Consider the following 26352-nt stretch of genomic DNA (forward strand, 5'->3'; position numbering starts at 1 on the left):
TTACGTTTGAACATATTCTCTTCTATCATGTTTGTCGTTTTACTATCTCACGAGTGTAGTCCGTCCGTCTGCCTGGCATGGGTTATTCTATCGTGTATTGGGCTTTGGACGTTGGGTAGATTTTGCGAGAGTGCTGGTCTTGCGTTTAACTGTGACTGGTTTGAGTTGCCATGCTGTTGAGTGAGTATAACACTGGGCTCCAGAATGAGATTTTCACTCTGCAGCGGAGTGTGCGCTGATATGAAACTTCCTGGCAGATTAAAACTGTGTGCCGGACCGAGACTCGAACTCGGGCCCTTTGCCTTTCGCGGGCAAGTGCTCTACCACCTGAGCTACCCAAGCACAACTCACGTCCCGCCCTCACAGCTTTACTTCCGCCAGTACCTCGTCTCCTACCCTCCAAACTTTACAGAAGTTCTCCTGCGAATCATGCAGAACTAGCACTCGTGGAAGAAAGTATATTGCTGAAACATGGCTTAGCCACAGCCTCCGGTGCAGAGTGAAAATCTCATTCTGTAAACATCCCCTAGGCTGTGGGTAAGGCAAGTGTCCGTAATATCCTTTCTTTAAGAAGTGCTAGTTCTGCATGGTTCGCAGGAGAGCTTCTGTAAAGTTTGGAGGGTAGGAGACGAGGTACTGGTAGAAGTAAAGTTGTGAGGACGGGACGTGGGTAGCTCAGATGGTAGAGCACTTGCCCGCGAAAGGCAAAGGTCCCGAGTTTGAGTCTCGGTCCGGCACACAGTCTTAATCTGTCAGGAAGTTTCATAACACTGGGCTGCCTGTCTCACCTTACTTACGTCTGAGGAACTTTCCCAGGTCAATCCTTGGAGCACTGTCTGTGGATCGCTCCCTTCTTTCTTTGGTCTGATTGTGTCAATTGTTTAAAAATAATATTTTGTTTAAATTATTCCTGTAGCTTGTGGCCTTCAGTCGACAAATAATTTTGAATTCTTTCTTAATAAGGTTTTCAGCCGTCATTGTAGCTTGTGTTACAGTCAATTTTTTTTTAAATGATTGTTTTAAAAAAATTATTTCCTTAAATAAAGTGTACTTGTTTACTGACCAGCCAAAGGTAAGTGAGTAAGGCTCCGTCCACACCTTTTCCTGCCTTCCGTAACTACCCCCACGTTTCAACAGGGTATACAGCAATAACTCCAAAACCATGACTGAGTTGAAAACAGCCATTTGGAGGTCATCCACAAAATCGATATTCGGACACTTTAGCGGGTCATGCCGAATTTTACTGTTTGTCTGCCTCAAATCATTACAAATAATGGCAGGCATATAGAACATGTAATAACCTAAATTCGAATACCTGCATTGACATTTACGTGTTGAATGAAGTCTGTGCACGCTGTAGTTTGTAATTAATTTGTTTTTTTAAAATAGTTCAATAATTGCCGGTCTGTACGACGTCTCTGTATACAACTAACCGTTCACAAAATTATTGTCTGCTTACTGAATCACCTGACGACGGCCTTGCCGCAGTGGATACACCGGTTCCCGTCAGATCACCGAAGTTAAGCGCTGTCGTCCATGGCCGGCACTTGGATGGGTGACCATCCTGACCGCCATGCGCTGTTGCCGTTTTTCGGGGTGCACTCAGCCTCGTGATGCTAATTCGACGGAATAGTAGCGGCTCTAGTCACAGAAAACCATCATAACGACTGGGAGAGTGTCGTGCTGACCACACGCGCTCCTATCCGCATCCTCGTCTGAGGATGACACGGCGGTCGGATGGCACCGATGGACCACTTGTGGCCTGAAGACGGAGTGCTACTGAGTCACCTGGCTGCAGGTCTTGCACGGGTAGCACATAGAATGGGCACAAGCCCTCGCGGTGTAACGTATGCCACACGCACGTCTCTGGAATATCGAGCTCACACATAATGTGCCGTTTAGTGGTGGGAAGACTCAGTTGTACCACTGCAATAATGTCTTCCCCTTCCTCAGCTGAGTTGATGGCCTCACGTTCTGATGTTCGTGTTCACTGGGTCGTGTTCCGCATTCAGATAACGTTTGAAAACCCCTGGGAAACACCCTGGCACACGGTGTTCGTTCATCAGGGAAACGTCTCTCGTATTCTGTCACAGCTGTACAGGCACCTACAAAGCAGAAAAAGGCTCATTGTGATTCAACTGTAAAAGATTAACATATGCTCTCGCAGCCTTTTTCGCAGTTCTTTTTGAGGTCTACAGGGCAGTACTAAATCAAATGACTTTAGGAAGGCTACTGCAATAGCGCGGAGAGGCAGTCCAATTTCTTCCGTCTGGATTTTAAATTATCGCCACTGCTTATGTTCCCTAATTAGGTAAGTATGTACTTAAATAAGAGGTGTACAACTTTTCTTCCGCCGTTTTTCCCCAAATTTGACGCTTTAATGAAACAAATTGGTTATACATGTATCGTTCAAACTATTTTCCATCGCTGGCCACTACTTTCTCCCATCTTTTAAGCAGTGTACGAATCCTGCATCGACAAAATTGTTCATCTTTTGAAGCGATCCACGAATCGATCCAATGTGTGACTTCTTCATGAAATCGGAAGTGTTGGTCAGCCAGACCATGCGGCATTGATCTAAACAGGTGATAGTCAGTGGGAGCAATGTCTGGAGAATACGGCGTCTGGGGTAGGACTTCCCATTCTAACGTTTCCAAGTACGTTTTGACCTCTTTTGCAGCGTGGGGTCGAGCGTTGTCGTGCTGCAAAATCACTTTATCGTGCCTTTCGCTGTATTGCGGCCGTTTCTCTTTTAATGCTCTGCTCAGACGCATTAATTGTGTTTGATAACGAGCACCTGTGATTGTTTCACTTGGTTTTAACACATCATAATACACGAAGCCGAGCTGGTCCCACCAAATGCACAGCATGATCTTGGAGCCGTGAATATTCGGTTTGGCCGTCGACGTGGAAACATGGCCGGGTATCCCCATGAATTTTGCGTTTAAGCTTATCGCAAGGAACCCATTTTTCGTGCCCGATCACAATGCGATGCAGAAATCCCTTCCGTTTTTGCCTCTGAAGCAACTGTTCAGAAACACACAAACGCCGTTCAAAGTCTCTTGGTTTCAGCTCACACGGTACTCAAGTTCATTCTTTCTGAATCGTGCCCATAGCCTTTAGACGTTTCGAAATAGCTTGCTGTGTCACTCCCACTAATCGTGCCAATTCTTCTTGAGTATGACGCGAGTCTTCACTCAGCAATGTCTCCAATTCTGCATCTTCGAAGACATTCCCTCTTCCACCACTATGCTGGTCTTCGACGTTAAAATCACCGTTCTTGAAGCGTTTAAACAACTCCCGACACGTTCTTTCACTAATAGCGTCCTTACCATACGTACTTGAGAGCATTCGATGAGACTCAGCCGCTGTTTTCTTCTTAGTCAAACGAAACAGTAACACCTCCCGCAAATGACGAGAACTAGGCTCGTAAACTGAAATTTTCAATCAAGAATAACTTTAAGATGCAGATACAAATCGACTAATGTTTGAACGAGGTTATGTTGACCGAGGTCCAAGCTAACTGCCTGACGTCTGCGATCTGTTTCTTTCGACCGCTACTTACCGTTGTCGCTACCTATCTGCAAAGGGCGGAAGCAGAGTTATATACCTTGTATAATCGATATTAAAACAAGAAACATGTAACTTGTATAAGAGAACAAAATATCAAAGAACAGGAAAAAATCGGAATAATACACACATCAAAAAAACGTTTTGCATCAGCCCGGTTCCCAGAACTTTGACTGTGGATATTTTATCACAGAGACAGTCCCTTTGACTGTTCAGAGATGCCACTGAAAGATAAAAACAACCATGCATGGGCAGCGCCTTTTAGACGGAGGGAGTCCGACAGTCGATCATTTCCAGTCATTCCACCAGGAAGGAGGTATACACCTCGTGTTGTCTGTAGTTCAGCCATGCCTGGATGGTAAATACCGCGGTTCAATCGCGTCCGCATTGTTAGTTTGTACCAGGAAGGGCTCTCAACAAGGGAAGTGTCCAGGCGTCTCTGAGTGAACCAAAGCGATGTTGTTCGGACATGGAGGAGATACAGAGAGACAGGGACTGCCGATGACATGCCTCGCTCAGGCCGTCCAAGGGCTACTACTGCAGTGGATGACCGCTACCTACGGATTATGGCTCGGAGGAATGTTGAATAATGCTTTTTGCGCAGCCAAACGACGTCGTGTTACGACTCAAACTGTGGGCAATAGGCTGCATGATGCGCAACTTCACTGCCGACGTCCATGGCGAGGTCCACCTTTGCAACCACGACACCGTGCAGCGCGGTACAGACGGGCCCAACAACATGCCGAATGGACCGCTCGGGATTGGCATCACGTTCTCTTCAACGATGAGTGTCGCATATGCCTTCCACCAGACAATCGTCGGAGACGTGTTTGGAGGCAACCCGGCCAGGCTGAACGCCTTAGACACACTGTTTAGCGACTGCACCACGGTGGAGGTTCCCTGCTGTTTTGGGGTGGCATTATGTGGGGCCGCGCGTACGCCGTTGGTGGTCATGGAAGGCGCTGCAACGGTTGTACAATAACTGAATGCCATCCTCCGACCGATAGTGCAACCATATCGGCAGCATATTGGCGAGGTATTCGTCTTCATGACCCACAATTCGCACCACCATTGTGCACATCTTATGAATGACTTCCTTCAGGATAACGGCATCGCTCGATTTGAGTGGCCAGCATGTTCTCCAGATATGAACCCTCTTCAGCATGCCCGGGATAGATTGAAAAGGGCTATTTATGGACGACGTGACCCACCAACCACTGACGGATCTGCGTCGAATCGCCGTTGAGGAGTGGGACAATCTGGGCCAACAGCGCCTTGATGAACTTGTGGATAGTATGTCACGACGAATACTGGTGTGCATGAATGCAAGAGGACGTGCTGCTGGGTATTAGAGGTACCAGTGTGTACAGCACCTCTGAAGGTGTCACAGTATGGTGGTACAACATGTAATGTATGGTTTTGATGAGCAATAAAAAGGACGGAAATTATCTTTGTGTTGATCTATATTCCAATTTTCTGTGCAGTTTCCGGAACTCTGGGTACCGAGGTTGGCATTGAGCACTATGGGACTAAACATCTGAGGTCATCAGTCCCCGAGTACTTACAACAACTTAAACCTAACTAACGTAAGGACATCACACACATCCATGCCCGAGGCAGAAATCGAACCTGCAACCGTAGCAGCCGCGCGGTTCCGGAGGAACCGAGGTGATGCAGAACTTTTTGTGATGTGTGTACAAACAATTCACAATCACAAATGTTCTGGACCAACTGAATGGGGCCTGGAGAAATAATTTTTATTTCAATAATTATTTTTGATAGTCTCATCTAGGTAGATAATATGTTTACATTTTATTACAAGGTTTCTGCTGCGATCAACAGACCAGTAATTAACATAAAAGCACCAATAGAGTGACAGGTTGCAGTGTACATTCCCGCAACTTTTTCAATGGGGCGGACCAAGAGACACTATATAGTACTGACCGATACAGTGGTCACTAAACATCGTCATCCACTTTCACTTCCGTTACATCAAAATTCAATATCTTGAATGTATCCATTTATCTACGTTAATTACTTGTACATTTACTAGTTAGACATATAAACATTTTCTGTTCACGAGTATTTTTTGACGAATAAATGCACACCATTCGAAACACACAGTGGTGTAATACACTGTACTGGTAGTAAAATATTCAATATCAAATACCGTTATTATGAAATTTTTTAAAACTGCAATTTCAATAATTATTTTACTGATTCATATGTCATCAGTGTATGAATAGAAAGGCATCAGACCTCGAAAGTTAATTAGTTAGTTATTTGTTAGTGTCAGAAAGTCCGTTTCAGAGCAAATATGAGATAACTCGTATATGTTTCGTACTTGGAAAAATGCTAAATATTCATTAAAATGCAATTACATGCCATGAGTTTGTTGCAAAAACGTCCCACATAAAAAAAAACTTGGAAAATGTAGTCTGCAGCGAAATCGTTACTCAACTCATAGTCAACACCTGAACAAAAATGAAAGATTAAGTATTAAAATTAAGGATTAATATTATGACTTTTCTGTTGCCGCTCTTAATTTATGTGCGACATGCTTCTGTTTTTTCAGGGAGTCATATCTAGGGTTCTATTGATCACAGAGACAAGGGGTTAAATGTTTTGAGTAATCCTTGACCTAGTGACCATTTGTATACCTATCGGAAGAACAAGGGTCAAAATTTAAACGTAACACAACTCCACTGGTCCAGAAAATTTAAAGAAACCGGTTGGTTGTTTTGCATCAGTGGGGTCTAGGTGGATCTTAGGCGCGTTACGAAAGCACCATATGTTCACGGATAGCTCCTGAGAAAATCCCGGAAATCATAATTTTTGGGTATGAATTGCGGGAATGACCACTTCCAAAATTTCTACTCACATCCGATCGTCGAAACTTTTTGCCATATGTTCTTAAGATGATATTCTCAGAGAAAACCGAAAACTGCTTCGATATCATTATCCGTTACAGCGATCCAGAAGTTCAAAGTATCGTACTTACGCACGTAAAATATGCACGTCATGTACAGTTTGAAGCATAAATCTAGTTTTAAGTGACGTAACGAACGTATGGCTAGGGTTCTAGGGACAGCGAAAGAGTTCTGACATTATGTTTTTAGGCAGTATTTTTAGGCCAATAAAACTTTACGACGCGCTGTTCTGTACAATTCACACTTCACGCCTATACAAATATTCCGTACGTGGTACCGGAGTGAAAAATAATGGGCTAAAGAGGGCCTTGATATGGCTGAAACTTAAAATGGCTGTCAAAAATTATGTAGAATTGGAGGATTGGAAAGTTCATTGAAATACATCTAAAAGCATTTTTCACTTTTTAAGATGTAAATCATAACACGAGCATTTTGGATTAATTGTAATCGATGAGTGAAGTATCCAGAAAAAATTGAAAGCAAACGATTTTGTGTTAACCTTAATTACGTGTACCTGTTTGTTGTTAATATATACAAAGGACATAACTGAGTCGAAGTATACAAATAAACACTCAGAACTGTACTCACCTGTAGAATTCGCTTTATATAGGCAGCATACCCGTCTGTAGCAGCGAAAACAAGAGAACCAGCTGTCTCAATCCTCATTCCACCATCTTAACCAAACATTATGACATGTAAACATATTCGAGCAGTTTTGTTGTAAAAGAGAGTAGCAGAGAAAGAGTGACGGAGGAAGAGAGAGGAGACAGTGACAGTGGGAGTCAGAGAGGAGACAGTGGTGGTGGGAAAGAGAATGTGGCAGAGAGCGAGAGAGGAATGGTGAGAGAGAGGGAAGGTGGGAGAGAGGAAGAAGATGAGAGAGAGAGACACAGAGGGTGAGAGAGAGAGAGAGACAGAGAGAGAGAGAGGGAGGGTGGGAGAGAGAGGAAGGGAGATGGTAAGAGAGTGAAACAGAAGCAGAGGGAGCCAAAGAAGGACAAGATATTGATGGTCAGTGAATGGCACTAGAAGATGAAGAGAGAGAGAAGCAATGCGAGCAAAAGAGAGAGAAGACTGTGGAAATGAAAAATACTGATGAGGAAAGGCGATACATAGGCTTGAGGGTCTGGGTCCTTAAATACGTAGGTATAGGAGAGGGCGCATTATGGACAGAAATTTTAAACATTTGGGTATAGGGGAAAGTATATATAAGTTACCTCCACAATAGTTGAGCCGCCGAATTAGGGTGGAAACAATGGCAATGGGAAAGAAAGATAAAAGGAGATAGTGTAAAGTGAGAGGGGAGAAGCCAGGGCTATGGGGTTACTGTAAATCAGCCGGAGAAAAGGGAGACAGTTGGAGACATTTAAAATTTTATGTGATAAAAGAGCGCCAATGTGTTCGCATGCCAACATTTTTGGTGAGGAGGAAATGTTCAAATGTGCGTGAAATCTTATGGGACTTAACTGCTAAGGTCATCAGTCCCTAAGCTTACACACTACTTAACCTAAATTATCCTAAGGACAAACACACACACCCATGCCCGAGGGAGGACTCGAACCTCCGCCGGGACCAGCCTCACAGTCCATGACTGCAGCGCCCTAGACCGCTCGGCTAATCCCGCGTGGCTTGGTGAGGAGGGTGGAATGAGGACAGAGGCAGCTGGTTCCCTACTTCTCTGTCAGTCTTGTAGAAAAACATATATTCCCCCTTTTTGTGCTCCGACATTAGCGTATTACTACTGGTAACTATTTTACTTGACTTATTGGGTTAAACCTCTAAGTGAGTAGATTACTACAGCTCTTTAAATATTTGAATTCGCTCAATAATTACTGTGTATTAAATTCTGAGAATCAAATTTCTGCTGCTCCTGGAAGCCCTTAGATAGGTGACGTACTGCAGCAGCTGAGTGACCGGGTGACCATTTTTTATAATCGGTCAGTAATTTAGGTACAGAAAATGCAATTCTGCTTTGTGGACAGAGTCGTTTACAGTGATCGGGCACGTTTTCATCCTCTAGCGCAACATTCTTAACGTTTTCGACTTTCGTCTGGTTCTGGAAGAGCAGAGTCTACTGTGGCGACTGTGCAGCTGAAGGAGAATCGAGGATGACTGTGCTGGGGGTGGTCCTTGCTCTGTCGACGATGGCAGCAGGTGACGGAGAACAACGCCTGTAGCAGTTTACCGGCGAAGGTAGGAGCTGACACAGGCGCGGAGAAAAAAAAACAATGGCGAGGTGAGTGACGAAAGGCGTCGACGACGAACGCGGAGGCAACGTGGGTGTTGAACGAAAGCGCCGGCGTGGGTGGTGAGACGAGATGATGCAGGCACGGAACGACGACGCAAAAGAGGAGGCTGATGGATGACTCCAGGTGCTGAACGGTACTGGTGGTGGGTCACATTGAAAGGGTACAGTACCGCCCGACATTGAAAATAGGTACGAAATACTTCATTATTTTTGTCAGAACAACACATTTTGTTTGTAAAATAACTCAATTTCAATTAATACAGCGAAGCCAGATACCAGTGTGGGAAAAAATGACAATTTATTTATTTAATTGATCACATGTGCACTCCCACAAAGTAAATCCCTACATCCAGTTTGGTGAGATCTGTGAAATGAATGAATGCATGGTCGTCTGCTAACCGCAGATAGTGAATGTGAATATATGATCATCTTTGAGTCGATCCTTTGGCCACCTTTGGTGGGACCAAAGAGATGAAATTTACCAGAGCTTTGAGTGCTTGAAATGTGGCTGACCAATACGGTAAGAAGGTGCTCCCCCCACTTCGACAGAGGTGCGAGAGCACCTCGAGAACGGCCATATTTCAGCACTCTGCCGCTGGATCTTGTGCTGTTAAGACCTGTTTTAGTTGTGCTCCGTAATGACGAAAGAGTGGAGACATGGTATGCATGTGGAATATTTAAGAGTAGTTTGAAATATTAATTTCTCTATTTCAGGAACTTTTGTGGGGAGAATTAAATGTCAGGCAGGTAATATTAATGGGATTGTAGGAATCTTCGGGAGTGACTAACGGTCACAATGAAACCACGTGTAGCATTAAGTTGAAATACTTCCGTGTGCTTAAGTTAAGCTGAATTACTAGCGTGTGTACAATAAGTTGAAATATTTAAGAAATAGCGTGTGTACCATAAGTTGAAATATTTAAGAAATGGCGTGTGCAGGACTTGAAATTAGAGACGAGTACTTACACGTGGTGAGTACTGTGTGAGTCTCAAACTGTGTATGAGACAAAAGATAAAGAGAAGTACTCGTCCATGGTATCAGTTGAGGACCCGCGTGTGTGATGTTCTTAATATTGCTTTGCGTGATATGATTCCGTGTGACGCTTGATTCAAACTCTGAGAGAGAAGCAAGGTGAGTCGGCCGTCTATCCAGCAACGCCACTTGGCTTGCATTGCACAGGAAGACGTGCAAATATCTCCAGAGTTCATAGTAGGAAAGTAGAATTACAAAGTGGGGCAGTGTCGTGTGAAACTGGGATAAATATTAATTGAAGTGGTAAAGCTGAAAGTGGTAATGTTGTGACTATTCTCTGTGTAGTATTTCATGTTGTAGTGTGGTGTATGTCATGTAATTTGGGTATGTGTGGTTTGCATGGGAGAGTAGCGAGGTAGTTTCAAAAGATTAGTGGGTTATGCTTGTTCCTTCGGTACCGCTCGGTCTGGAGGAAAGTTTAGTGATGATGATTGTGAGAGTCGAAGTGTGAGGTATAATAAAAGATCCACCATCCTATCCAGAAAGTGCACTGTAGCGTTAAAAGTAATTACGAGACCATAATATAGAGATTCACCATTGTAAAGCCATGCCCACTGGGCGGAATTTCTTATGTGTTATTGTTGTAGGTTGTAGAATTTGTGTGTTTAGGTTAGAGAATTTATCGGAATAAATAAGATACTGAAAAGAAAAAGATTGATGGACTTTTACTTCGAATTGTATGTTGTCATAATGTCCCGAATTTATAATGTGTGCGGTGGCCACGTGTTGACAAAAGCCGTTAAATAAAAGACAAAAAAGAAAATGTGGTATTGCCAGTGCGTAGTGTACAGTCAGAGTTCTGTAAATTATTGATAGTCAGATGCGTGTTTCCGTTGCGTATTAATCATATAGGAGGATAACTTGTAACTTAAATTGTGAGTACGAGAGTTCATGTTACTCGATAAATCAAGAATGAATCCACTCGCTTAGCAGACCACTCATCTTGCAGGCCTGACTGCTTGATGCCACTGTATGAGCAAGGCAAAGTGGGTGCCTCTCAACATAAACGTATACACAGCAACAAAAACGCCGCGCAGGTGTGTTGCTAATGTGGCTGTTCCTGTACCGGGCAGAAGGTCTTCCCTGACGACTGTAAACACACACACACACACACACACACACACACACACACACACACAGGTATCATGAGCACTGCTTGCCTGTAGAACACCACACTCGAAGAGATCGCAACATTTCAGTTGAAATGAAATACAAGTAAGGAAGAACCAGAGATATCTGTGGGACATTGGAGTTAACATCCATCGTGGCACGAAGGACAGCAGCAGCGAATGAGCAGGTCCGTGTCATCACGTTACACGCAGACAGCTTGTCAACCAGGGAAGCTGACCGACATGTACACCTGATTCACAGTGATGTGGTACAGTAATGGATAATAAGTCGCTTGCAGATGTGCTGTTCTCGTGAACACGTTCCGTCACCTTGCTACGACCGTCACCTTGCTACCTGTTCCCGGGAGCAGTGGGGTCGACTGAAGCCAACACCAAGGAAGGCCTCGGCGCTTGTTCGTGACGTCACGTCAGTCAGGCACGGCGAACGCCACGTCTGTTGCAGGCATACGCTCAGTCGCAAAAGTGTTCGGACAGTGGGAAGTATCACAATGAGTACTCGAGAAACACTGACTATGAAACCCAAACATATTTATTAGAGTTATATATGAGTAACAACAATAATTACAAAAGAATTATTGTATTATTTCGTTTCCAAAACATAAATAACAGAAAAATTAACAACAAAAATGAAACATCCTGCACACCCTGCTGCTACAAAAGTATTCGGACACTGTCCAATAAACGTTCGTAAGTTGTACGACGAAAATGTCAATACCTTGTGGGTCCACCTTTCGTTTTCAATACCTCCTCCAATCTACTAGGCATACTTTCCACGAGTTTTTTTCGTGAAATCTGGGCCTATATTTGCCCATTCTTCGCGTAGTTTCTCTTCCATGGTCTCCTTCGTATAGATGTACGTGCGGAGATTCCGTTTCAATTTATCCCACAAATGGAGGAGGATATTAGTGTTTAACGTCCCGTCGACAACGAGGTCATTAGAGACGGAGCGCAAGCTCGGGTGAGGGAAGGATGGGGAAGGAAATCGGCCGTGCCCTTTCAAAGGAACCATCCCGGCATTTGCCTGAAGCGATTTAGGGAAATCACGGAAAACCTAAATCAGGATGGCCGGAGACGGGATTGAACCGTCGTCCTCCCGAATGCGAGTCCAGTGTGCTAACCACTGCGCCACCTCGCTCGGTATATCCCACAAATGTTCGATTGGGTTAAGATGTGGCGATTGGGGAGGGGGGTGCAATACTTTCGGGCAATTGAAGAGCAACCACAATTGTACAATATGCGCGGTAAGCTTGGGATCATTATCCTGATAAAAATGAAAGTTGTTCGCAATACCTAGATGTCGTGCACTCTGCTTCAAATGTCCTCGCGGTATATTCAAATACGCTTCCTTGTTCATCGTATCATCAATGAACACTAAATCACCCACACCATTTCCGGGCATGCATCCCCACACAATGATGCTCCCACCTCCAAACTTTACTGTTGGTTTGAGGTTCCTGGGATTCAGCTCTTCATTGGTCTTTCGCCACACGTTTGCCTTTCCGTCGCTTTGCCATAGTGTAAATTTAGATTCGTCGCAAAATATCACCATATTCCACCAAGCCTGATCGTATTCGGTGTATTCCCTCGCAAACTGCATACGTTTCTTCTGGCACACTGCATTTATGAATGGCTTTCGCAGTGCCACTCGACCACGGTACTGCGATCGTCGTAGTACTCTCCGCACGGTTTCGGGATGAACTTTTATACCAAGCTCTCCCTCCACCTCACCTGCAATTCGTGTGGCAGATATTTTCGGATTCTGTTGTACCTTTCGCACAATCACACGTTCATCTCTCTGTGAAAATGTCCGTTGCCGTCCTGTACTGCAACGGAATTCCAATCGGTCTTCTTTCTCGAACCGTTTAATAATGTCGTTAACTGTACTTTTCTTCATGTTCACTACTGCGGTAATTTCCTTGCAGGTTTTCCCCTTCGCGTGATGATAAACTACAAGTTGCCTTTGCTCGAACGTAGAACACTTCCCTCTGCGTCCCACCGTCGACCTGCACAGGCTCGCGATACGTGTTTACTAATCATCGCTATCGTCTCGCGGAAATACGGGATACACTGGAGTCGCTTCACCCTGTGTACGTCTCGGAATGAACTATTCTCTCACGTTGTCCGCCTTTGTCCGAATACTTTTGTTGCACCTTCCCAAGCCGTTTTCAGGAAATATTACGTAACAGACACATGTTCGACAACAATTCTTCGTATTTGACGCGTGTTTCACGTTGCGACATCGTTCCCAGAGTCCCAAATACATTGTTGTTGTTGTTGTGGTCTTCAGTCCTGAGACTGGTTTGATGCAGCTCTCCATGCCACTCTATCCTGTGCAAGCTTTTTCATCTCCCAGTACCTACTGCAACCTACATCCTTCTGAATCTGCTTAGTGTATTCATCTCTTGGTCTCCCTCTACGATTTTTACCCTCCACGCTGCCCTCCAATACTAAATTGGTGATCCCTTGATGCCTCAGAACATGTCCTACCAACCGATCCCTTCTTCTGGTCAAGTTGTGCCACAAACTTCTCTTCTCCCCAATCCTATTCAATACTTCCTCGTTAGTTATGTGATCTACCCATCTAATCTTCAGCATTCTTCTGTAGCACCACATTTCGAAAGCTTCTATTCTCTTCTTGTCCAAACTATTTATCGTCCATGTTTCACTTCCATACATGGCTACAATCCATACAAATACTTTCAGAACTGACTTCCTAACATTTAAATCAATACTGGATGTTAACAAATTTCTCTTGTTCAGAAACGCTTTCCTTGCCATTGCCAGCCTACATTTTATATCCTCTCTACTTCGACCATCATCAGTTATTTTGCTCCCCAAATAGCAAAACTCCTTTACTACTTTAAGTGCCTCATTTCCTAATCTAATTCCCTCAGCATCACCCGACTTAATTAGACTACATTCCATTAGCCTTGTTTTGCTTTTTTTGATGTTCATCTTATATCCTCCTTTCAAGACACTGTCCATTCCATTCAACTGCTCTTCCAAGTCCTTTGCTGTCTCTGACAGAATTACAATGTCATCGGCGAACCTCAAAGTTTTTATTTCTTCTCCATGAATTTTAATACCTACTCCGAATTTTTCTTTTGTTTCCTTTACTGCTTGCTCAATATACAGATTGAACAACATCGGGGAGAGGCTACAACCCTGTCTTACTCCCTTCCCAACCACTGCTTCCCTTCCATGTCCCTCGACTCTTATAACTGCCATCTGGTTTCTGTACAAATTGTAATTAGCCTTTCGCTCCCTGTATTTTACCCCTGCCACCTTCAGAATTTGAAAGAGAGTATTCCAGTCCACATTGTCAAAAGCTTTCTCTAAGTCTACAAATGCTAGAAACGTAGGTTTGTCTTTCCTTAATCTTTCTTCTAAGATAAGTCGTAAGGTCAGTATTGCCTCGCGTGTTCCAGTGTTTCTACGGAATCCAAACTGATCTTCCCCGAGGTCGGCTTCTACTAGTTTTTCCATTCGTCTGTAAAGAATTCGTGTTAGTATTTTGCAGCTGTGACTTATTAAGCTGATAGTTCGGTAATTTTCACATCTGTCAACACCTGCTTTGTTTGGGATTGGAATTATTATATTCTTCTTGAAGTCTGAGGGTATTTCGCCTGTTTCATACATCTTGCTCACCAGATGGTAGAGTTTTGTCAGGACTGGCTCTCCCACGGCCGTCAGTAGTTCCAATGGAATATTGTCTACTCCGGGGGCCTTGTTTCTACTCAGGTCTTTCAGTGCTCTGTCAAACTCTTCACGCAGTATCGTATCTCCCATTTCATCTTCATCTACATCCTCTTCCATTTCCATAATATTGTCCTCAAGTACATCGCCCTTGTATAGACCCTCTATATACTCCTTCCACCTTTCTGCTTTCCCTTCTTTGCTTAGAACTGGGTTTCCATCTGAGCTCTTGATATTCATACGAGTCGTTCTCTTATCTCCAAAGGTCTCTTTAATTTTCCTGTAGGCGGTATCTATATTACCCCTAGTGAGATAGGCCTCTACATCCTTACATTTGTCCTCTAGCCATCCCTGCTTAGCCATTTTGCACTTCCTGTCGATCTCATTTTTGAGACGTTTGTATTCCTTTTTGCCTGTTTCACTTACTGCATTTTTATATTTTCTCCTTTCATCAATTAAATTCAATATTTCTTCTGTTACCCAAGGATTTCTACTAGCCCTCGTCTTCTTACCTACTTGATCCTCTGCTGCCTTCACTACTTCATCCCTCAAAGCTACCCATTCTTCTTCTACTGTATTTATTTCCCCCATTCCTGTCAATTGCTCCCTTATGCTCTCCCTGAATCTCTGTACAACCTCTGGTTCTTTCAGTTTATCCAGGTCCCATCTCCTTAAATTCCCACCTTTTAGCAGTTTCTTCAGTTTTAATCTACAGGTCATAACCAATAACCAGAGTCCACATCTGCCCCTGGAAATGTCTTACAATTTAAAACCTGGTTCCTAAATCTCTGTCTTACCATTATATAATCTATCTGATACCTTTTAGTATCTCCAGGGTTCTTCCATGTATACAACCTTCTTTCATGATTCTTAAACCAAGTGTTAGTTATGATTATGTTGTGCTGTGTGCAAAATTCTACCAGGCGGCTTCCTCTTTCATTTCTGTCCCCCAATCCATATTCACCTACTATGTTTCCTTCTCTCCCTTTTCCTACACTCGAATTCCAGTCACCCATAACTATTAAATTTTCATCTCCCTTCACAATCTGAATAATTTCTTTTATTTCATCATACATTTCTTCAATTTCTTCGTCATCTGCAGAGCTAGTTGGCATATAAACTTGTACTACTGTAGTAGGTGTGGGCTTCGTATCTATCTTGGCCACAATAATACATTACAAAGTGCAAATTCTGTATTTGTTCATGCGCCGTTACGTGCTCTCCCGATACTTTTGCGACTGAGTGTAGTCATAATGGTGGTGTCTCCCTCTCTGACACAGGAAAAAGTGAAACTATTGGCGGTAGTTGACCAACACACATTGTTCTGAGAGATTTCTGCAATCAATTAATTGTGCAATTCATTACACTTCTTAACAAATAGTGTACTCCTGAACTTAAATTTCCACCTGTTTTAAGGATTCATGTACAAAAACAACTTCATGGTCCAGCAGCATCAGAATTCGTGCTTCTTTACCTTAGTTGTAAATCTGAGGAAGTTACGTTTGTACTTGGTTGCTTTTACAAGAAACTGTGAACATATTGGTGCTCTTCTTTAGGTATCTTAGTTGACTATGGGGTGAGGAGCACTGAATGTTAATGGAATATCTTGCGATTGTACACGTTGGGGGAGGGGGTGGGGGACAGAAGAAGGGGCAAAAGAGAGATACTTGTTTTATCAAATAAAATTTATTTATCTTATAAAGTTTCTCCTTTCAGTTGCAAGATGGGAATATTTATCTTTTCTAATGTGCATGTTTAAAAAAGTTTAAGCTCAGCAGTATTTTCGATGTATGAACCTATTTTGTTTCCTGCTTAGAATTCCTTTCGTTGAAAACGACTGTAATCTAATGACTGGTAACAGTTGGACTTTTACACATGTACATTACTTCACATTTCCAGTGACGATGTCAAACGAAAATAAATAAAAGAAATGAGTTCATTGTAAGGGGGTTGGGGTAAGTTTCGATAACAAAATGGATCGAGTAAATATAGTTACTTGAATGTAAAATTTCCGAAGCTTGCAATGGGGCAAAGCATCTTCTCATATTTTTCTGCGTTTGTTTCGACAGGATTCAGTAATACAGAAGTCTGATCTTCATTTGTAGCTTTACGATAGTAATAAAATCTTTGATCTAAATAAAACTGCAGAATCCAAAACAATACCAAACAGTTTGTCCAAAAATAAGAGATTTATAGTGATAAGCACGCACAGGCGTTTCTACCTGCAACAGACCTGGCGTTCGCCGTGCCTAGCTGGCGTGACGTCACCAACAAGCGCCGAGGCCTTCCTTTGAGTTGGTGTTGCTGAAGCGCGCTATTATCGGACATCGACCACAACTACGTGCTGTAGCGTTACTTCTGCATAATCTCTGCTGAAGGCTGGGACAACTTGCACCAGGCTTTGCTTGATGATCTCATCGATGGTGTGACTCGACGGATTCAAGTCTGCATCCGAGACAGGGGACGTTCCCGCATATATTGACACTTCTCAGCAGAGCTATGAAACAATTCCCTTTGGGAAACAGACGGAAGGGTTGCACTACTGACACGTTGAACGATTCTTTTCCATTGGTCCCTTTCCTGCTGGATCTATTTAAGTCCGCAGCAATGTTGCAGATTTGGTGTTTTACCGTATTCCTGATATTCACGGTACATTTGTGAAATTGTAGTACGGAAAAATCCCCCACTTCATCACGACATCGGAGATACTTTGCCCCATCGCTCGTGCGCCGGCTATAACACCACCTTCAAACTCACTTGACAGAAAATCTTAGAAAGTTCTGGTCTTACGTTAAATCAGTAAGTGGCTCGAAACAGCATATCCAGACACGCCGGGATGATGATGGCATTGAAACAGAGGATGACACGCGTAAATCTGAAATACTAAACACCTTTCTCCAAAGCTGTTTCACAGAGGAAGACCGCATTACAGTTCCTTCTCTAAATCCTCGCACAAACGAAAAAATGGCTGACATCGAAATAAGTGTCCACGCAATAGAAAAGCAACTGGAATCATTCAACAGAGGAAAGTCCACTGGACCTGACGGGATACCAATTCGATTCTACACAGAGTACGCGAAAAAACTTGCCCCCCCCCCCCCCCCCTTCTAACAGCCGTGTACCGCAAGTGTCTAGAGGAACGGAAGGTTCCAAATGAATGGAAAAGAGCACAGGTAGTCCTAGTCTTCAAGAAGGGTCGTCGAGCAGATGCGCAAAACTATAGACCTATATCTCTGACGTCGATCTGTTGTAGAATTTTAGAACATGGTTTTTGCTCGCGTATCATGTCGTTTCTGGAAACCCAGAATCTACTCTGTAGAAATCAACATGGATTCCGGAAACAGCGATCGTGTGAGACCCAACTCGCTTTATATGTTCATGAGACCCAGAAAATATTAGATACAGGCTCCCAGGTAGATGCTATTTTCCTTGACTTCCGGAAAGCGTTCGGTACAATTCCGCACTGTCGCCTGATAAACAAAGTAAGAGCCTACGGAATATCAGACCAGCTGTGTGGCTGGATTGAAGAGCTTTTAGCAAACAGAACACAGCATGTTGTTATCAATGGAGAGACGTCTACAGACGTTAAAGTAACCTCTGGCGTGCCACAGGGGAGTGTTATGGGACCATTACTTTTCACAATATATATAAATGACCTAGTAGATAGTGTCGGAAGTTCCATGCGGCTTTTCGCGGATGATTCTGCAGTATACAGAGAAGTACAGCTTTAGAAAATTGCAGCGAAATGCAGGAAGATCTGCAGCTGATAGGCACTTGGTGCTGGGAGTGGCGACTGACCCTTAAAATAGACAAATGTAATGTATTGCGAATACATAGAAAGAAGGATCCTCTATTGTATGATTATATGATAGCAGAACAAACACTGGTAGCAGTTACTTCTGTAAAATATCTGGGAGTATGCGTGCGGAACGATTTGAAGTGGAATGATCATATAAAATTAATTGTTGGTAAGGCGGGTACCAGGTTGAGATTCATTGGAAGATTCCTTAGAAATGTACTCCATCAACAAAGGAGGTGGCTTACAAAACACTCGTTCGACCTATACTTGAGGATTGCTCATCAGTGTGGGATCCGTACCAGATCGGGTTGACGGAGGAGATAGAGAAGACCCAAAGAAGTTCGGTGCGTTTCGTCACAGGGTTATTTGGTAACCGTGATAGTGTTACGGAGATGTTTAGCAAACTCAAGTGGCAGACTCTGCAAGAGAGGCGCTCTGCATCGCGGTGTAGCTTGCTGTCCAGGTTTCGAGAGGGTGCGTTTCTGGATGAGGTATCGAATATATTGCTTCCCCCTACTTATACTTCCAGAGGAGATCACGAATGTAAAATTAGAGAGATTCGTGCGCGCACGGAGGCTTTCCGGCAATCGCTCTTCCCGCGAACTATAGGCGACTGGAACAGGAAAGGGAGGTAATGACAGTGGTACGTAAAGTGCCCTCCGCCACACAGCGTTGGGTGGCTTGCGGAGTATAAATGTAGATGTAGATGAATCGGCACGAGAAGGCGTCAGGAGGTGACATGAAGGACGTCAATGAAACCACCCCTTTCCTTGGGACGTTCGTTTTCAAGCATTTCGCGCTCGAAAACAATAGTTTGCAGTACCCTGCAAAAAGGACGATGTAGATGTAGACTTAAATCTTGATAATCTGCCATTGTAGCAGCAGTAACCGATCTAACAACTGCACCAGACACTTGATGTCTTCTATAGGCTCAGCCGACCGCAGCGCCGTGTTCTGCCTGTTTGTCTGTATTTGAATAATCATCCCTATACCAGTTTCTTTGGCGCTTTAGTATGCACACAAATTTATAACTTTCCGCTGGTCATTTACGTGTCTGTTCTCCTTCTGTAGTCTTCACAATTGCCATGCTATACACTGGTTAGAGGAGTCATGTAGTAAGAATACACTGTGTGATCAAAATTATCCGGACACCTCCAAACCACATGTTTTTCATATTAGGTGTGTTGTGTTGCCATTTACTGCCAGGTCCTTCATATCAGCGACCTCAGTAGTCATTATACATCTTGAGACAGCAGAATAGGGCGGTCCGCGGAACTCACGGACTTCGAATGTGGTTGGTGATTGGGTGTCACTTATCTCATACGTCTGCACGCGAAATTTCAACACTCCTACATATCCCTAGGTCCATTGTTTCCGATGTGGAAGTGAAGTGGAAACGTGAAGGAGCACGAACAGCACAACAGCGTACAGGCCGACGTCGTCTGTTGACTGACAGAGACCGCCGACAGTTGAAAAGGGTCGTAATGTGTAATAGGCAGACATCTATCCAGACCATCACACAGGAATTCCAAACTGTATCAGAATCCACTGCAAGTACTATGACAGTTAGGTGGGAGGCGAGAAAACTTGGGTTTCACACATGACGCCGGTAAGTGCCAAACGACGCTTCGCTTGGTATAAGGAGCGTAAACATTGGATGACTGAACAGTGGAATTGCGAATACCCGGCGAACGTCTTCTGCCAGCGTGTGCAGTGCCAAAAGTAAATTCGGAGGTGCTGGTGTTATGGTGTGGTCGTGTTTTTCATGGAGGGGGCTTGCACCCCTTGTGCCGGGCGGAGTGGCCGAGTGGTTCTAGGCGCCACAGTCTGGAACCGAGCGACCGCTACGGCCGCAGGTTCGAATCCTACCTCGGGCATGGATGTGTGTGATGTCCTTAGGTTAGTTAGGTTTAAGTAGTTCTAAGTTCTAGGCGACTGATGACCTCAGAAGTTAAGTCGCATAGTGCTCAGAGCCATTTGAACCATTTTTTTGCACCCCTTGTTGTTTTGCGTGGCACTATCACAGCACAGACCTACATTGATGATTTAAGCAACTTCTTGCTTCCCACTGTTGAAGAGCAATTCGGGGACGGCGATTGCATGTTTCAACACGATCGAGCAGATAGCCTATGAATCATGTTGTTGGGATTTTTTATTTTGGCTGTGACGTGTTTTCCAGATGATTGTTATAAGACAGAGTGCAGTCGAGTGCCAAGATACCTGGCGTACATTTTGTGACGGAGAATACTGGCATCAAATTGCACCTTGACGTCAGTGTTAGATTGTTTGTTGTTGAGGTGAAATGCACAAACCTCGCTGTTACTGCTACTGGGCTTCAGTCTCCATTTTTAGAAGTATGTGTTGAGGACCATTAAGTCCTCTGTCAGTGTTCCCACTGACTGATCAAGCTCTTTCTACTGACAAGCAAGCGATATTCCGCTGCAGACTGAAACGTTGGTTGCAGACGCTGGACTCCCAGGCTCTGGCCTAAGCCGTGTCTCCGCTACATCCTGTCTTCCAGGAGTGCTGGTACCACAAGGAGTGCTGGTACCACAAGGAGTGCTGGTACCACAACGAGTGCTGGTACCACAACGACTGCTGGTACCACAACGAGTGCTAGTACCAAAAGGAGTGCAGGTACCACAAGGAGTGCTAGTACCACAAGGAGTGCTAGTACCACAAAGAGTGCTAGTACCACAAAGACTGCTAGTACCACAAGGAGTGCTAGTACCACAAGGAGTGCTGGTACCACAAGGAGTGCTGGTACCAAAAGGAGTGCTGGTACCACAAGGAGTGCTGGTACCACAAGGAGTGCTAGTATCAAAAGGAGTGGTGGTACCACAAGGAGTGGTGGTACCACAAGGAGTGGTGGTACCACAAGGAGTGCTGGTACCACAAGGAGTGCTGGTACCACAAGGAGTGCTGGTACCACAAGGAGTGCTGGTACCACAAGGAGTGCTGGTACCACAAGGAGTGCTGGTACCACAAGGAGTGCTGGAACCACAAGGACTGCTGGTACCACAAGGAGTGCTGGTACCACAAGGAGTGCTGGTACCAAAAGGAGTGGTGGTACCACAAGGAGTGGTGGTACCACAAGGAGTGGTGGTACCACAAGGAGTGCTAGTACCACAAAGAGTGCTGGTACCACAAAGAGTGCTGGTACCACAAGGAGTGCTGGTACCACAAGGAGTGCTGGTACCACAAGGAATGCTGGTACCACAAGGAGTGCTGGTACCACAAAGAGTGCTAGTACCACAAGGAGTGCTAGTACCACAAGGAGTGCTGGTACCACAAGGAGTGCTGGTACCACAAGGAGTGCTGGTACCACAAGGAGTGCTGGTACCACAAGGAGTGCTGGTACCACAAGGAGTGCTGGTACCACAAGGAGTGCTGGTACCACAAGGAGTGCTGGTACCACAAGGAGTGCTGGTACCACAAGGAGTGCTATTACCAAAAGGAGTGCTAGTACCACAAGGAGTGCTAGTACCACAAAGAGTGCTAGTACCACACAGAGTGCTAGTACCACAAAGAGTGCTGGTACCACAAGGAGTGCTGGTACCACAAGGAGTGCTAGTACCACAAGGAGTGCTAGTACCACAAGGAGTACTGGTACCACAAGGAGTGCTGGTACCACAAGGAGTGCTGGTACCACAAGGAGTGCTGGTACCACAAGGAGTGCTGGTACCACAACGAGTGCTGTTACCACAAGGAGTGCTGGTACCACAAGGAGTGCTGGTACCACAAGGAGTGCTGGTACCACAAGGAGTGCTGGTACCACAAGGAGTGCTGGCACCACAAGGAGTGCTGGTACCACAAGGAGTGCTGGTACCACAAGGAGTGCTGGTACCACAAGGAGTGGTGGTACCAAAAGGAGTGCAGGTACCACAAAGAGTGCTAGTACCACAAAGAGTGCTAGTACCACAAAGAGTGCTAGTACCACAAGGAGTGCTAGTACCACAAGGAGTGCTGGTACCACAAGGAGTGCTGGTACCACAAGGAGTGCTGGTACCACAAGGAGTGCTGGTACCACAAGGAGTGCTGGTACCACAAGGAGTGCTGGTACCAAAAGGAGTGCTGGTACCACAAGGAGTGCTGGTACCACAAGCAGTGCTGGCACCACAAGGAGTGCTGGTACCACAGGGAGTGCTGGTACCACAGGGAGTGCTGGTACCACAAGGAGTGCTGGTTCCACAAGGAGTGCTGGTACCACAAGGAGTGCTGGTACCGCAAGGAGTGCTAGTACCACAAGGAGTGCTAGTACCACAAGGAGTGCTGGTACCACAAGGAGTGCTGGTACCACAAGGAGTGCTGGTACCACAAGGAGTGCTGGTACCACAAGGAGTGCTGGTACCACAAGGAGTGCTGGTACCACAAGGAGTGCTGGTACCACAAGGAGTGCTGGTACCACAAGGAGTGCTGGTACCACAAGGAGTGCTGGTACCACAAGGAGTACTGGTACCACAAGGAGTGCTGGTACCACGAGGAGTGCTGGTGCCACAAGGAGTGCTGGTACCACAAGGAGTGCTATTACCAAAAGGAGTGCTATTACCAAAAGCAGTGCTAGTACCACAAGGAGTGCTAGTACCACATAGAGTGCTAGTACCACAAAGAGTGCTAGTACCACAAAGAGTGCTAGTACCACAAAGAGTGCTAGTACCACAAGGAGTGCTAGTACCACAAGGAGTGCTAGTACCACAAGGAGTGCTGGTACCACAAGGAGTGCTAGTACCACAAAGAGTGCTAGTACCACAAGGAGTGCTAGTACCAAAAGGAGTGCTAGTACCAAAAGGAGTGCAGGTACCACAAGGAGTGCTAGTACCACAAGGAGTGCTAGTACCACAAGGAGTCCTAGTACCACAAGGAGTGCCAGTACCACAAGGACTGCCGGTACCACAAGGAGTGCCGGTACCACAAGGAGTGCCGGTACCACAAGGAGTGCCGGTACCAAAAGGAGTGCAGGTACCGCAAGAAGAGCTAGTACCACTAGGAGTGCTAGTACCACAAGGAGTGCTAGAACCAGAAGGAGTGCTAGTACCACAAGGAGTGCTAGTACCACAAGGAGTACTAGTACCACAAAGAGTGCTCGTACCACAAGGAGTGCTGGTACCACAAGAAGTGCTGGTACCACAAGGAGTGCTGGTACCACAAGGAGTGCTGGTACCACAAGGAGTGCTGGTACCACAAGGAGTGCTAGTACCACAAGGAGTGCTGGTACCACAAGGAGTGCTGGTACCACAAGGAGTGCTGGTACCACAAGGAGTGCTGGTACCACAAGGAGTGCTGGTACCACAAGGAGTGCTGGTACCACAAGGAGTGCTGGTACCACAAGGAGTGCTGGTACCACAAGGAGTGCTGGTACCACAAGGAGTACTGGTACCACAAGGAGTGCTGGTACCACGAGGAGTGCTGGTGCCACAAGGAGTGCTGGTACCACAAGGAGTGCTATTACCAAAAGGAGTGCTATTACCAAAAGCAGTGCTAGTACCACAAGGAGTGCTAGTACCACATAGAGTGCTAGTACCACAAAGAGTGCTAGTACCACAAAGAGTGCTAGTACCACAAAGAGTGCTAGTACCACAAGGAGTGCTAGTACCACAAAGAGTGCTAGTACCACAAGGAGTGCTGGTACCACAAGGAGTGCTAGTACCACAAGGAGTGCTAGTACCACAAGGAGTGCTAGTACCAAAAGGAGTGCTAGTACCAAAAGGAGTGCAGCTACCACAAGGAGTGCTAGTACCACAAGGAGTGCTAGTACCACAAGGAGTCCTAGTACCACAAGGAGTGCCAGTACCACAAGGACTGCCGGTACCACAAGGAGTGCCGGTACCACAAGGAGTGCCGGTACCACAAGGAGTGCCGGTACCAAAAGGAGTGCAGGTACCGCAAGAAGAGCTAGTACCACTAGGAGTGCTAGTACCACAAGGAGTGCTAGAACCAGAAGGAGTGCTAGTACCACAAGGAGTGCTAGTACCACAAGGAGTACTAGTACCACAAAGAGTGCTCGTACCACAAGGAGTGCTGGTACCACAAGAAGTGCTGGTACCACAAGGAGTGCTGGTACCACAAGGAGTGGTGGTACCACAAGGAGTGCTGGTACCACAAGGAGTGCAGGTACCACAAGGAGTGCTAGTACCACAAGGAGTGCTGCTACCACAAAGAGTGCTAGTACCACAAGTAGTGCAGGTACCACAAGGAGTGCAGGTACCACAAGGAGTGCTGGTACCACAAGGAGTGCTGGTACCACAAGGAGTGCTGGTACCACAAGGAGTGCTGGTACCACAAGGAGTGCTGGTACCACAAGGAGTGCTGGTATCACAAGGAGTGGTGGTACCACAAGGAGTGCTAGTACCAAAAGGAGTGCAGGTACCACAAGGAGTGCTAGTACCACAAGGAGTGCTAGTACCACAAAGAGTGCTAGTACCACAAAGAGTGCTAGTACCACAAAGAGTGCTGGTACCACAAGGAGTGGTGGTACCACAAGGAGTGCTAGTACCAAAAGAAGTGCAGGTACCACAAGGAGTGCTAGTACCACAAGGAGTGCTAGTACCACAAAGAGTGCTAGTACCACAAAGAGTGCTAGTACCACAAGGAGTGCTAGTACCACAAGGAGTGCTAGTACCTCAAGGAGTGCTGGTACCTAAGGAGTGCTGGTACCACAAGGAGTGCTGGTACCACGAGGAGTGCTGGTACCACAAGGAGTGCTGGTACCACAAGGAGTGCTGGTACCACAAGGAGTGCTAGTACCACAAGGAGTGCTAGTCCCACAAGGTATGCAGGAGAAGATTTCGTGAAGGTTAGAAGGCAGGCGATGAACTGCTAGTTGAAGTAAGGCTGTCAAGGCGAGTCGTGAGTGTGTAGCTCGAGCAATTTACTTTAATAACTAGAAATGGAAATACTGGTTTCAGTTCCTTTACCTTCCTTCTTAGTTGTCAGAAAAAGGGCTTTTCTTGTAATTAATTAATTTAATTGGCAATGATAATGAGGCGTAGTGCTGCATATCGCGCCTACGTTAAGTAAGAGAAAGCAACGGACAAACAGTTCGAGACAGTGAGTCACGGTTATCGCGTGACAGAGGCGGCCTACTCCAGTAGCTAGCTGCGAGCAGTTACCACTATGGCCGAAAGGTGTCAGCCCCTTACGGAACAAAAAATTATCAAGTAATTAAAACATATTTTGGAAAAAACTGTAATTATTGTGACTATCACTACTGTCATTAATTATTGCTAATTTGTTTACTAACTTGAATGGTGATGTGAATGGCAAAAACATATTAAATGAGTATTGTTAGCAGGCCGGAGTGGCCGAGCCGTTCTAGTAGCTACAGTCTGGAACCGCGCGACCGCTGCGGTCGCAGGTTCCAATCCTGCCTCGGGCATGGATGTGTGTCATGTCCTTAGGTTAGTTATGTTTAAGTAGTTCTAAGTTCTAGGGGACTGATGACCTCAGATGTTTAATCCCATAGTGCTCAGAGCCATTTGAACCATTTTTTGAATATTGTTATGCCCATTAACTGAGTACACTTTAGCGTGACAACTACAGCTGTACAGAGAAACCGAATTATAGTCTCAGGGGAATTTTGCTATGTACAACTAGCCAATTTATGGGACTGACAAAACAAGAAACAATTTATAATAATACTGTTATTTAAAGAGGGAGTTGCTTTGATATATGTGGAATTTCTAAGTTTGTTCCTTTAGTATATTGTTCATAAAAGCTGTTTTTGTGGTGGATCAAATGTAAAAGAAGTGGAATTGAGTGCTTTAGTACCAATATCGGATTGGCTGTGATGTGTATCAGCGAATCAGAGGACAGTAGGTTCGCGAGTATTCTGTGGGCTAAATAATTGCTTTGTGAACTCTAAAGAGTGCAGTTTGGAGCTCAGCCATCATCATATTTGGATGCAGATATAAGGAGCTCTGAATAGGTGTAATAGTTTTGCGGAATAA

General features: G+C 45.1%; 1 protein-coding gene across 1 annotated transcript in view; it reads left to right on the forward strand.

The window, feature by feature from the left end:
* LOC126424681 (collagen alpha-2(I) chain-like) overlaps positions 1–26352 on the forward strand; it is a 170873-nt gene that overhangs the window by 92426 nt on the left and 52095 nt on the right. Inside the window, exon 2 of the mRNA XM_050087409.1 lies at positions 20928–24913. Within this exon, the coding sequence (XP_049943366.1) occupies positions 20928–24913 (3986 nt within the window). The remainder of the gene's footprint in view (positions 1–20927; positions 24914–26352) is intronic.

The sequence above is a fragment of the Schistocerca serialis genome, chromosome 10 (assembly GCF_023864345.2).
Source record: "Schistocerca serialis cubense isolate TAMUIC-IGC-003099 chromosome 10, iqSchSeri2.2, whole genome shotgun sequence".
NCBI lineage: Eukaryota > Metazoa > Arthropoda > Insecta > Orthoptera > Acrididae > Schistocerca > Schistocerca serialis.